The sequence below is a fragment of the Somniosus microcephalus genome, chromosome 5 (assembly GCF_052327205.1).
Source record: "Somniosus microcephalus isolate GS21.2 chromosome 5, FLI_Smic_1.0, whole genome shotgun sequence".
Lineage (NCBI taxonomy): Eukaryota > Metazoa > Chordata > Chondrichthyes > Squaliformes > Somniosidae > Somniosus > Somniosus microcephalus.
In genome coordinates this window covers 174,189,364-174,203,001 of record NC_140991.1, presented here as the reverse complement: position 1 = coordinate 174,203,001, position 13,638 = coordinate 174,189,364, and the positions used below count along the sequence as shown (strand labels likewise).

General features: G+C 43.5%; 1 protein-coding gene across 1 annotated transcript in view; it reads right to left on the bottom strand.

The window, feature by feature from the left end:
- Positions 1-10,166: 10,166 nt before the first annotated feature.
- abcb5 (ATP-binding cassette, sub-family B (MDR/TAP), member 5) overlaps positions 10,167-13,638 on the bottom strand; it is a 211,491-nt gene continuing 208,019 nt past the window's right edge. Inside the window, exon 26 of the mRNA XM_085989371.1 lies at positions 10,167-12,977. Coding sequence (XP_085845497.1) covers positions 12,780-12,977 — 198 coding nt within the window. The 3' untranslated portion in view covers positions 10,167-12,779. The remainder of the gene's footprint in view (positions 12,978-13,638) is intronic.

The following is a 13,638-nucleotide window of genomic DNA, read 5'->3' as shown; positions in this document are numbered from 1 at the left end:
ATCCTTCAGGGTCCCTTTATTAATAACTCTGGGGAATATGGGAATTTTGAGAACCCTACATGCCCTTTCCTGGTTGCTGGCTGGCATGTGGCCTTTTCAGTCATGTGATGGTGAGTGGGAAGACCTGAAATGACAGCGACCAATGCGAGGCTGTGAAAGGAATGCTTGGTTGTTTGCAGGACTGCATTGTGTTAGTAGCATTGGTGAGGGGAGGGGTCAAAAGTGGCTTTTGCATGTGGTTGTTAGATAGGTGCACTGGTGGAACCTAAGTGAACCTCGCAATAATGATGGTATCCCCGGCATCCCAGGCAGCAATGTGTGCCACTGGTGGTGTTGTTGATGTGTGTCGCTGGTGGTGCTGTTGATGTGTGTCGCTGGTGGTGCTGTTGATGTGTGTCGCTGGTGGTCACATCTCTGGATCATTAGTCCAGGCCTCTGGAATGCTAACCCAGTGACATTACCACTATGCTACCATTCCCGACAATGTCGAGGAAGCTTATCCTCTGCCTGTTAACCCTCTGTGCCGGGTATGGCTTCCTGTAAGATGGACCTCTCTGCTGCTCCCCTCTCTCCTGTGGAGCTACAGGACTGTGACCCGCAGGCTGCTGCTGCCGCTGTTGCTGGTGCTGGGGTCCTGCTGTTGCTGGTGCTGCTGCTGGTCATCTTGGTCCTCATCTGAGGTCCAGTCTAAGGCAGCATAACTGGCACCCATGCTGACCTGATAGATCAGAGCTCCAAAGTGCAGATCAGACCTCCAAAGTGTAGATGAGACCTCCAAAGTGCGTAAAGCAATCTCTCAGCACAAGTACTGTGAACCAACCCTTTCCCAGAAGCAGGTAAAAAGCAGCTGAGTACTGAGTACTTATTGGCATTTTTCTCTGTCATGGCTTCAGCCCCTTCAATTGCCGCTGTATACTCACCTTGCTTTCACTGGCGAGCTCCAGGAAACCCGGGAAACCCGTGGACCCAAAGTTAGCATGCAAAACCCATGTCAATATCACTCTAATTGAGTGATTAACCTATGTCAATTGACAACCGCCTCTCCCGAGGGGGTTGCACACACGCAGCCTAATGCGCTGGAGTGAAATGTGGAAGTCGGCGGGTTGGAGCTGGCTTCTCAATGTGCTCGCACTTTTGCCGGATTTAACCCCCCGCCCTCACCCAACACCACGTACTCCTCCAGGTTAAAATTCGCGCCCCCCCTCCCCAATAACATTAACCAATGCTGGTACGTCAGAGTCAAAATGGCAGCGCGATCATAATCGGGAATTTAAAAGTTAAGTGCGTAAATTAATTGCAGTCAGTTTTATGCAAACAAAATTGGTGACCTCAAAGTGTTTGGGGGTTCATGACCTTCATGAGCCCCAACCGACTCTTCCACTGCTTTTACTTTTGTTAATTCAGATCTGCTGGAAGTGATTTCTGGTACTATATAGCAGCTCTGAATAATTTCTCTATGGCAGTAAACAGGCGAGACAAATTCACATATTTCACTGAAAAATATTGATTAATATATGCAGTTCAGGCATTATAATATAGAAATTAACATCGCTTACTTCAGACAACAGTACACAATGATCACATCACTGGTTAAAACAGAAGCTAAACCCCACAGGTGACCAATTAGCTAACAAATGCATTTATATAAAATATGAAATATATACCAAGTATTAATCTGGGAAATATCACAAGTCAGGCAACCGATTCACCAGGTACAAGTAAAATTTATTATTCCATAAGTTTTATTAGTTATAGGTGCCACAGAATTGCTATTTCACAATAAGCTGCATACAATGGCCATGATTATCTGCTTCTGCTTCTGCATTCGTCAGCCCATAGTATTCTTTCCATCAAATTGATGATCATCACCATCACCAAGTTGCGTTTTAAATTTTATCATGTATTTTTACAGTTTATCTTTTAATTTCAATACATTTTTCCCCTTTTCAAACTCTTACCACCTTTCAACCTCTGTCTTCATTTTCTCCTGTTGGATTTTCTACTGTCTCAGCCCAGTTTCTCAGTGCCCTGTTCCCTTCGCTACTCCCTCCTCCACACTGCTCCTCTTCCTCAGTCTGGGAGCACTGTGTTGCCTTCCTGGTGGCAAAACCCCACTGCCACTTTTCTGCTGCTATTAGCCAAGACGCCCTGCCGGGTTGATGCTTCCCTCCTCTCAAAGTTGCCCCACCTCCCAGCAGGCTTACACTTCCTCGCAATGCTGATGCTCCTCTTATGCTACCCTGACTGAAATGCCCTGCCCCCACTGTAAAGTCTGTAGGTTGTGCAGTAAATAACTTCAGAGACTTTAGAAGTACAAACAAAACAGGTCTTTACTATTCAGAGGTCTGGGCGATTTCTGCCCTAGTTAACGTATCACAACCCTTATATACTGGTGTGGTCACTATCGGTATTACAGTATACATGAGCCAATAAATAGTGCCACCCTGAAGTAGTGCTCTCAAAGGCGAACGGTCACATTCTATAGTTCCCTTAAAGGTAAACGGTTACATACACAACACTCCTCCCTTCCTAGCTTATTACTTACAGAATCCCGTTAAACATACAATCTTCAATTTTATATAAACAGGTTGCAGATATACTCTCGATGGAGTCAACGTCATATAACAATTTACAGATATACTCTCGATGGAGTCAACGTCATATAACTTCATGTTTAACATAACATAATAACATATATAACTTCATGTCAAAACAGATCACAGATTCAGTCTCTGTGGAAAACAGTTCATAGATTCAGTCTCTGTGGTGTAGTCGGTTCACATTGCTGGAGTGACTCATTCAATAGTCCTTCCATGGGTTTAACAGTTTGAACTTCCGAACTGAATTGGCTCCGTTCGGAGGGACCACGTGTGTGATCTGGTAGAGGTAATCATGGTTCAGATGGGTCATCTTCTGTTTCGACTTTTCCTTTTCTGCTTCTTGGAGACTCTCTGGGCTCCACTGTCAGCTGCCAGCTGCATGCGCAGTTCCTCCTTCTCTTCCTCCTTTTTCCGTAGTAGAGCCACCTTCTCCCGGTGTTCCGTAGACTTTCGGTGCTCCTCCATGATTTCTGTATGGTGGGAGTCGAAGTTACAAGTTGGGCAGGACAGGACATAGTAATATTCGGAGTCGTCCTGAGCTAGGCCAGCGAGAGGGTCTTCTATGTCCTCCCTACCCAGCTGGACGTCAGCCAGCTTTTGTTCCAAATCCAGACATCTTTCCTGAAGAGACTTCTTCACGTGTTCCGCTTCCTCTAACTTTTTCTGGGCTTTCAGCAAGTTGTTTACTAATGACCTCATTTGTGATTTTAATACTTCAACTTCCTTTGGAGATTGATTGATCGGACTATTCAATCCCTCTACCAGAGCAGTTGTTTCAGCGTTCTGTTGTTCAACCTTGACATGAGTCAGCGTACTTTTGGTATCTAAGGGTTGCTCTGCTGCCATCTTCTCAGTCTGTGTTGCAACCTCGGCTATTTCAATAACTTTTGAGAGCTCCAAACCCTTCTCCTCTGACGATTTAAGCTTATGTTCATGGCCCATTCTTACGGTCTCTGTGTTTCTTACAGTTCCCTTTTCTTCCACTGAGAAGATTTCCAGTTGCATCTGTTCTTCAAGTCGTTGGACCTCGGCCATTGCCGCTTCATATTTATTTTGTGTTTCCTTTAATAATTTAACGAGTTCTTGGACATCCTGTATTCCCTGTTCTGGTATGTCTTCCACCACTAATTTTTTTCCTATGGATTGAATCCCTAACGATGAGTCAGCCTTGGCCTGAAGCTCATCAAACATTTCCTGCAGACTTTGTAATTCTTGCTTATGGTCAACCTTTAGTCGTTCATGTTCTTTCACTAACACGAGCTTTTCGGAAGTTGCCAAGTTAACCCCTTCCAGGATTGTAGTCCGAGCCTGTTCATACTGTTCTTTCAACTCGTTACACTCTGCTTGCAACAAGTCGTAGAGGTGAACTGGAATACCATCCTGACTTCCTGAAGATTCCTCTTCCTTTGGATCATTCTGTGTATATTCTAGTTCCTGAACAGCCTCAGGGAGATGTGATTGGTACTTGGCCACGATGGCTCTATGGTCGCTCTCTGCTTGAGCGAGCTGTCTCTGTTGTCTTTCCAGGGACTCCCATTCGGTGTCCCAGAACTTTTTCACCTTTTCCATCTCTTGTAGGAGACGGGCACTCAACTGTTCTAATTGTCGTTGTACTTTGACATAACGTTGAGTTCTAGCCCGGTGTTCCTCCGTAATGTATCTGTCTGTAGCTTGAACAGACTCAGAATTCTCTGTCTTTATGCACGCCATCGATTTCCCAACCTTAGTCCGTGAGTTCATGTTAATCTTGTTTTTCATACATAAGCTGGACTTATCGTCTTCCGGCTCGGAGTCTGAGCTGCTTGTCTGCACCGAGTCCTCACTCGTCATTGCTTGTCGGTAGTGCCATTCCATGTCTATTTTCTTGATCCACTCCCGTCCCAGAAGTGGTGGTCCTCCCTCAGGTAGTACGTACAGATACATTTGTGGGTGTTCTTTACCCCTATCTCTCACCTTGACTCGTATTTTTCCCAGGGGGTATACATGATGCCCCGTGTATGTCTGTAATACGAATTTGGTATTTCTTAAGGGTATGTGAGAGAATAGCCGGTGATAGTCCTTTTGGTTGATGACGGATACAGCTGATCCCGTGTCCAGCTCCATTCGTACTTGGACTCCCGCTATTTTTAGTGTGACCCAGATCAACTGTAGATCAGTTACTTTACCCACATGGTGGATTCTCAGACTATCCAGCTCCTGGCTGTTTGGGTCTGAGTCTGAATTTTGTTCGTCTGAACTCTTTTCAGCCACCTGATGCACCTTGTTGTACTTTCCTTGTGGTGGTGGCTTCCTTTGCTTGTTGGTCTTCTTTCCGGACCTGCATACCTTCGCGATGTGACCCAGTTTGCCACATTTCCTGCACTCTTGGTTCTTAAACCAGCACTGATTCTGGTCGTGCGTTGTCTTTCCACAACGGTAGCATTTGGGAGTGCTTGTTGTAATTTGGTCCACCCCGAGTGCCGCCGCCTTTAGCTGCATTTCCGCCGTCCCTTTCGCTGCGGCTTCGTGCGATGAAGCTATGAGGACAGCCCTGTCCAGTGTGAGGTCGTTTTCTTCCAGAAGTCGCTTCTGCGTTCCTTCTTTGGCCAAGCCGCATATGAACTTGTCCCGCAGCGCCTCTGTCAAATTCCCTCCAAACTGGCAGTATTTCGCTAGCTTACGCAGTTCGACTAAGTATTCCGCATTGCTTTCATCTTGCCTCTGGGTTCTGGCGTAAAATTTAAATCGTTCAGCCAGCATCAACGGTGTGGGGTTCAAGTGATCCTTCAACACTGTTACGATCTCTTCGAAGGTCTGGTCCACTGGTTTAACTGGTGCTATTAGATGTTTCAAAAGCCCGTATGTTTTTGCTCCCATCGAATTTAACAAAGTTATTGCCTTGTTGTCATCCTCAATTTCGTTGGCTACGCAATATATTTCTATGCGTTCCACATACGTGGCCCAGTCTTCTATTTCTGCATTAAAGTCATTAATATTTCCTCGCTTAGGCATCTTCTTCTCTTTTTGAGAACAGTACAAGTATTACTTTACTTATTATTAATTTTCTTCTCTCTTCTTGAGAACACACCAGCCTTTCTGAAAAATCTTATTACTTTTCTGAAATTCTTAATAATTTCCAAGATGGCGGTTTCCCGCTTCTTCCTTCTTCTTCAGCGGTTTACCCCGAAAAATGGCGGCTTTCCCGCGCTTCTCGCTCTCCCCGCCCACTTCAATGGCGGTTTTCCCGCGCTTGGCGGTCTTCACCCGGTCCCCCGACGCCGTCTGTCAGCCCGAGTGCGGTCCTTATCTATAATGCGATCGCTGGATCGCGAAGCGGCTGCCGGCCCTTATCTGTAGATCCGATCGCTCTCGCGGCTCTCGGCCCTTATCTGGAGATGCGATCGCTGGCTTGCAACGCCTCCCGCTCGGCTCTGGCTCCCCCGCTCGCGCGGCTCTCGGCTCTGACACTCCCGCGCCTACTCGCAGGCTCAGCGCTTCGTGGCAGCGGTTGCTGCACGGCTTCTCACATTGCCCGCGGTCCGGCTGTCACCCGACGCCGTTGGACCCAAATGCTTTGCCCTTCTCCTCCAAATACTTCTACCCCGTTTTTTTTTTAAATTTATTTGTTTTAACTACTCACAGTCTCTTCGGCCGCCTTGTTTTAGGCTGATTGGCTCGCTCAAGATGTGGTAGCAGGGTAATCTGTGCCTGTTGCTGCCGCAGCTTTGCTGTTAATCTTCCAGCTTCCAGTAAGTACTATACTTTTAGTAGACGGAGCCTCGTGTTTTCTTTTTGAAGCTCTCTGCTACTGGTTAGTCTTGCCGCAGGGTACGATCGGACTCGTCGCCACTGTAAAGTCTGTAGGTTGTGCAGTAAATAACTTCAGAGACTTTAGAAGTACAAACAAAACAGGTCTTTACTATTCAGAGGTCTGGGCGATTTCTGCCCTAGTTAACGTATCACAACCCTTATATACTGGTGTGGTCACTATCGGTATTACAGTATACATGAGCCAATAAATAGTGCCACCCTGAAGTAGTGCTCTTAAAGGCGAACGGTCACATTCTATAGTTCCCTTAAAGGTAAACGGTTACATACACAACACCCACTGCAATTTTCAGCCATGAACGGCCTGGACTTCCCATGGGCTGATGCTTCATTCCTCCAGTATGTTGAGAGTCTTGACAGTCCTGCATCTCCACCGTCTACTATAACCCTGTCTCCATTCCTTTTTGTTGGTTCCCATCACTAATCTGAAAACTAGCTATTGTTTTTTTAAAGTGCTTGTATCACATTGTTATTTACTTGTACTGATATAAGCACTTTAAAAACAAGGTCCTGCTTTTCACATTGCAGCCTGTTTCCTGACCCCATACCACACTTTTTTCTTCAATTCTGATTTAATCCCATCTTTATGCTCCACCTCCACCGCTAACCCAACCCTACTCATTTTTACCGTTTCCCAGCTCCCCTTCCCAAACAATATATCCTCAACTCACAGTGAACATTGCCATAGGAGATTTACGAGTCAAGTTCCAAAAATAACTACATATGGGTATGATCTTGTGGCCATTACAGAAACATGGCTGCAGGGTGACAATGCCTGGGAATTAAACATACCAGGTTATTTAACGATCAGGAAGGACAGGCAGGAAGGAAGGGGAGGTGGGGTGGCTATGTTAATAAAGGAAGGAATCACTGTAATACAGAGAAATGATATTGGGTCAAAAGATCAGGACAATGAAACAGTTTGGGTGGAGGTAAGGAATAATAAGGGGAAAAAAACACTAGTGGGCGTAGTCTATAGGCCTCCGAACTGTGGCAACTCTGTTGGACGGAGTATCAATCAGGAAATAGTTGAGGCTTGTAATAAGGGAACATCTATAATTATGGGGGATTTTAACTATCATATTAATTGGACAAATCAAATTGGGCAGGGCTGCCTTGAGGATGAGTTCATTGAGTGTATTAGGGATGGGTTTCTTGAGCAGTATGTAACTGAACCGACCAGGGGGCAGGCAACCTTAGATCTGGTCCTGTGTAACGAGACAAGATTAATTAAAAATGTCCTAGTAAAGGATCCCCTTGGAATGAGTAACCATAACATGGTTGAATTCCATATTCAATTAGAGGGTGAGAAGGTTGGATCTCAAACAAGCGTGCTAAGCTTGAATAAAGGAGACTATGAAGGTATGAGAGCGGAATTGAGTAGAGTGGACTGGGAAAATAGATTAAAGGGTAAGACGATACATGATCAGTGGTGTACATTTAAGGAGTTATTTTACAACTTCCAAAAAGTATATATTCCACTGAGAAGAAAAGAGTGTAAAAGAAAAGACAGCCATCCATGGCTAAGTAAAGAAATTAAGGATAGTATTCGACTAAAAACAAGGGCATATAAGGTAGCCAAATCTAGTGGGAGGATAGAGGATTGGGAAAACTTTAAAAGACAGCAAAAAATAACAAAAACATTGATTAAGAAAGGGAAGATAGATTATGAAAGTAAATTAGCAAAAAATATAAAAACAGATAGTAAGAGTTTTTATAGTTATATAAAAAGAAAAAGGGTGGCTGAAGTAAATGTTGGTCCCTTAGAGGATGAGACCGGGAAATTAATGGTGGGAAATATGGAGATGGCAAAAACACTGAATGAATATTTTACATCAGCCTTTACAGTAGAAGACACTAAGAATATCCCAACACTGGACAAACAGGGGGCTAAAGGGGGGGAGGAGCTAAACACTATCAAAATCACTAAGGAAGTGGTACTCGGTAAAATAATGGGACTCAAGGCGGATAAATCACCTGGACCTGATGGCTTACATCCTAGGGTCTTGAGGGAAGTGGCGGTAGGGATTGTGGATGCATTGGTAATAATTTTCCAAAACTCCCTGGACTCGGCAATGGTCCCGGCAGACTGGAAAACTGCTAATGTAACATCCTTATTTAAAAAGGGCAGTAGACAGAAGGCTGGAAACTATAGACCGGTTAGCCTAACATCTGTGGTAGGTAAAATTTTGGAGTCCATTATTAAGGAGACAGTAACAGGACATTTGGATATTCATAATTTAATAGGACAAAGTCAGCATGGTTTTATGAAGGGGAAGTCATGTTTGACAAATTTGCTGGAGTTCTTTGAGGAAGTAACATATAGGATGGATAAAGGGGAACCAGTGGACGTAGTGTATTTAGACTTCCAAAAGGCATTTGACAAGGTGCCACACAAAAGATTATTGCTTAAGATAAAAAATCACAGGATTGGGGGTAATATTCTGGCATGGATAGAGGATTGGCTATCTAACAGAAGGCAGAGAGTTGGGATAAATGGTTCATTCTCAGACTGGCAATCAGTAACTAGTGGTGTTCCGCAGGGGTCAGTGCTGGGTCCCCAACTCTTTACAATCTATATTAACAATTTGGAGGAGGGGACCCAGTGTAACATATCAAAGTTTGCAGATGATACTAAGATGGGGGGGAAAGTAGTGAGTGAGGAGGACATAAAAAACCTTCAAGGGGACATAGACAGGCTAAGTAAGTGGGCAGAGATTTGGCAGATGGAATACAATACTGGAAAGTGTGAGGTTATGCACTTTGGCAGGAAAAATCGTAGAGCAAGTTATTATCTTAATGGCAAGAAACTGGAAAGTACTGAAGTACAAAGGGATCTGGGGGTCCTGGTGCACGAAACTCAAAATGTTAGTATGCAGGTGCAGCAAGTGATTAAGAAGGCCAATGGAATGTTGGCTTTCATTGCTAGGGGGATAGAATATAAAAATAGGGAGGTATTGCTTCAGTTGTACAAGGTATTGGTGAGACCGCACCTGGAATACTGCATACAGTTTTGGTGTCCATACTTAAGAAAGGACATACTTGCTCTCGAGTCAGTACAAAGAAGGTTCACTCGGTTAATCCCGGGGATGAGGGGATGGACATATGAGGAGAGGTTGAGTAGATTGGGACTCTACTCATTGGAGTTCAGAAGAATGAGAGGCGATCTTATTGAAATATATAAGATTGTGAAGGGGTTGGATCGGGTGGATGCAGGGAAGATGTTCCCGATGATGGGTGAAACTAGAACTAGGGGGCATAGTCTTAGAATAAGGGGCTGCTCTTTCAAAACTGAGATGAGGAGGAACTACTTCACTCAGAAGGTGGTAGGTCCATGGAATATGCTGCCCCAAAAAACTGTAGAAGCTACATCATTACATAAATTTAAAACAGAAATAGACAGTTTCCTAGAAGTAAAGGGAATTAAGGGTTACGGGGAGCGGGCAGGAATTTGGACATGAGTCTAGGTTCGGATCGGTCATGGCCCTGTGGTTAGCGGAGCGGGCCCAGGGGCCGTGTAGCCTGATCCTGCTCCTATTTCGTGTGTCTAATTCTGTTAGATGCAGGAGATGGTTCTGTGATAGTGGATTGGCAGTTAGGATCAGATCAGCCATGATCTTATTGAATGGCGGAGCAGGCTCGAGGGGCCGATTGGCCTACTCCTGCTCCTATTTCTTATGTTCTTATGTAAAAATCTAAAATAATTTTGAAGAAAAATATTTGTACACTGATATCAAGACATTGAGATTAAAACAATATTTAATAGCATCACTGCATCTCCAGACAAACACCGTTGGAAACTCAAAATTTTAAAATCTTGAAAAGAGTAACACTGGGACTGGTTGGGTGAGGTGCAGTGATCTTTCCCAGCATTGTATGTTCCTATTTGATTAATCGAGTAATTAAGAATATTTACCCAGAATAGCCTATTGAGATGAATCAACTGGGAAGGCTCAAGCATCACGTAGAGAAAACACAATGACAGTACTGAAACTAAAGTGGAAGCACTTCCTGAGAGTCAAAAGAACTGATACTGAATGGAAACAGCCTTCTGAAACAAGCTGCTGTTTACCATGTAATGGAGCTTGAAGGTGTTTTTTTCTTTCTAAAATCAATAATATTTTATTTTCAGCCCTCTTTCCCTTCCTATGGACTTGTGTTCATGTCACGCTACATGTAACCCCGCCTGATGTAGAGTCATCCAGACTCGAGTCGTCATTGGCTTGTTCTCTCTGCACAGATGCGGCCGGACCTGCTGTGATTTCCAGCAAAGTTTTTTGTTTTTTTCTGTTTTTCATACAGACCCCAGCATCTGCTACATTTGACCCCTTGTGACCCCACCTCATTGTTCTTTGGTGTAATGTTTTCCTGACTGACCTTTTTGGACACCATTCACACCTTTGATTGCTGTGATTATCTCTCTGCCGAGGTGTGATAAAGGGCAGTTAGAAAGATTACCTGTAATCATCTGACAGTTCTCTCTGACTATATATGCTGTGCCTGTATGCTTCTCTTCACTTCAACTGACGAAGGAGCAGCACTCCGAAAGCTTGTGCTTTCAAATAAAGCTGTTGGACTATAACATGGTGTTGTGTGACTTCCTACATTTGTCCTGAAATTGGAGCAGGGGAAAGGTGGACAAAACATTTGTCACCCAGCCCCAGCCCCTGTGGTTACACCTATGTCTACAACCAAGAGGTTGGTCACCTACGTCCAAGTTTCTGCTGAGTAGTAGAGTGTGAAAGAGTTGACTAGGTGATTTTCAGCAGGTCTGAGCTTTGCTGCCCTGCCTGATGGTGCAGAAGGACCTGATTTCTACTTGCCACCTGACCATTGTAATACACCTGAAACTGAGAGCTCACTGCTTAGTAAATCTCAGATTTAATCAATATCCGTCCTACCACTTTGTGAGGCACTCTGTTCTGATGCAAAATGTCGCTAGTTCACTTTATAGTTTAATGACATGATCAGTGTTACAAGAAAAAGATACAATAATTTGTGTAGTTTGGTTTTAAATTTCAAAAATGCCTCAAGTCTGATTAAAATTTAGCAAATTACTCACTTTAACTTTCGCTGACCAAACAAATGCCACATTTAAAGGACAGAAGAAAAATCTTAACTGGAAAAGAGAGATTATGTAGTTCTGACACACAGAAACCATCGAAAGCCCCAGTTTTGATTTAACAGCTCCACATACTTTGAAACTAACTTTAGACTGTCTTTAATCACTGGATTTCCTTAGTATGTATTCAAATCTGCAGATAGATGATGTTTAGCTCAAGTTTCATTTAATTAGATTTTCACAGTTATACTTTTACAGTAATAATTTCCACATTGCATAGAATTACATAGGGGTAAAAATTTGGTATCAACCATTTTGGGCGCTAACATTGCCTGGGCGCTAACCTCACTGCCCGGCGCCAATTAGTGCGGCAAACGCAAAATTGAGTTTTAGCTCCCCAAGAGGGAAGTGGAGTGCTAAATCAAGCGTTCCACTTCCTTCTTAGGGCGTTAACGTCGGAGAGCGGGGCGGAGACTTCAGCAGTGCTGCACACTGGGCCATGCAGCGCTGCTGCGTTCAAAGGCTCCTTCCCTCCCTTAAAGGGAAGGGCCATCGCTGCAGCCTCTGCAATTTAAAAAGTACCTACCTGGACCATCTCTTCTATGGTAATCAATCTTTGATTACCATTCTTTTCTAAGGTGTTGGGTCCTTCTCTAGGCCCAGAAGAGAACCCATGCCTGCTCTAAGCAGTGAAAATCTTACTGGGCCTACCAAGGGTAAGCTGGACAGAATTCTCAGTGTAGCCCAGGAACATGGCCCTAAAGTTATCCCTAAGAAGTAACCATCCCTCCTGCACTGAGTTCAATTTGGAGGGGCGGAAACCTGATAGATCCAGATTCTGCCCCGAATTGCGCCCCACCCTCCTCCCGGATGGAATTTGTATCATATATATTACAATAGTGAATAATGAAACAAAAATACATTGGAGCCTTTTAACTGATATTTCAAAAAATACAATTGTATGTTCCAAATGGGCATTAACAAATGATCTGTTATTTGACCATCTGAGTATTCAATTTTTTGAAGGAAAATACAGGAAACATTCAAGAGAAATATTCAAAATGTTACTTTTTTGAAGAAGAATTCATCAAATTGCACCAGCACAATTGGATTGTAATCTTTAAACATGAATGCTCATGAGTATGGCGACAAACTCTGACAAAATATCTCACATTCAAATTTAACATCTACTAAACAAATAAGGGTTGAATTTCCTCGGGACTACTGCCGGAGTTATGACAGCGGAGCCGGAGAAGCTCCAAGGAAATTCACTCCAATGCCATTAGAAATCAATCTGTTTAAGTTTTTCATTAATTTTGAACCTGTGCGTGGACAAGTGCATGATAGGCTCCCTCTTTTGCCAGGAGCTGGTTGTGTGTTCCCATTTCCACGACTCTACCATTCTGTATCACAGCTATAATGTCAGCATTTTGGATAGTCGACAACCGGTGGGCAATGATTATACAAGTTCGGCCCTGCCTAGCTTCATCCAAGGCTTGCTGGACAATCTGCAAAAAGGTAAAGAAAATAAATGCTAGGTTTGATATTAATAGCATGAATACAATTGTAGCAAATGTGTTTTACAATGTGCCTGGCACAAAATGATCAATCTTGACCTGCTAGCTTTTTAAAAATGCCATCATATAGTTCAAAGTGAATGGTCCGCAGTAAGATGAGAAACTGAAGAAATACTTAAACATGAAACAGTTAAGCTCAACATCCAAAACTATGATAGTGCGGAGTGGGTTGCATAGGTCTGCTTTCGTGGTATTTAATGCTATATAGTTTACTCATACCATGACTGTGCTAACAAATATTAAGCACTTTCATTTTGTCCTTATCCTCTCAAATATAAATTTGAATCCAGCCCAGACTGATGTAATGAAAGTCTGTTCACTCTGCTGGCTGCTCCCATTCTAGACTCTTAACAAATATGGTAACATATAAAAAGAAAGAAAGATTTACATTTATATAGCGCCTTTGACAACCAGAGGACGTCCCAAAGTGGTTTACAACCAATGAAGTACTTTTGAATTGTAGTCCTCGTTTTTATGTAGGAAACACAGCAGCCAATTTGCAAACAGCAAGCTCCCACAAATAGCAATGTGATATAGACCAATGAGACTCCATTTTTGCTATGCTAAAACCAATATATACTTCATCTTCAAA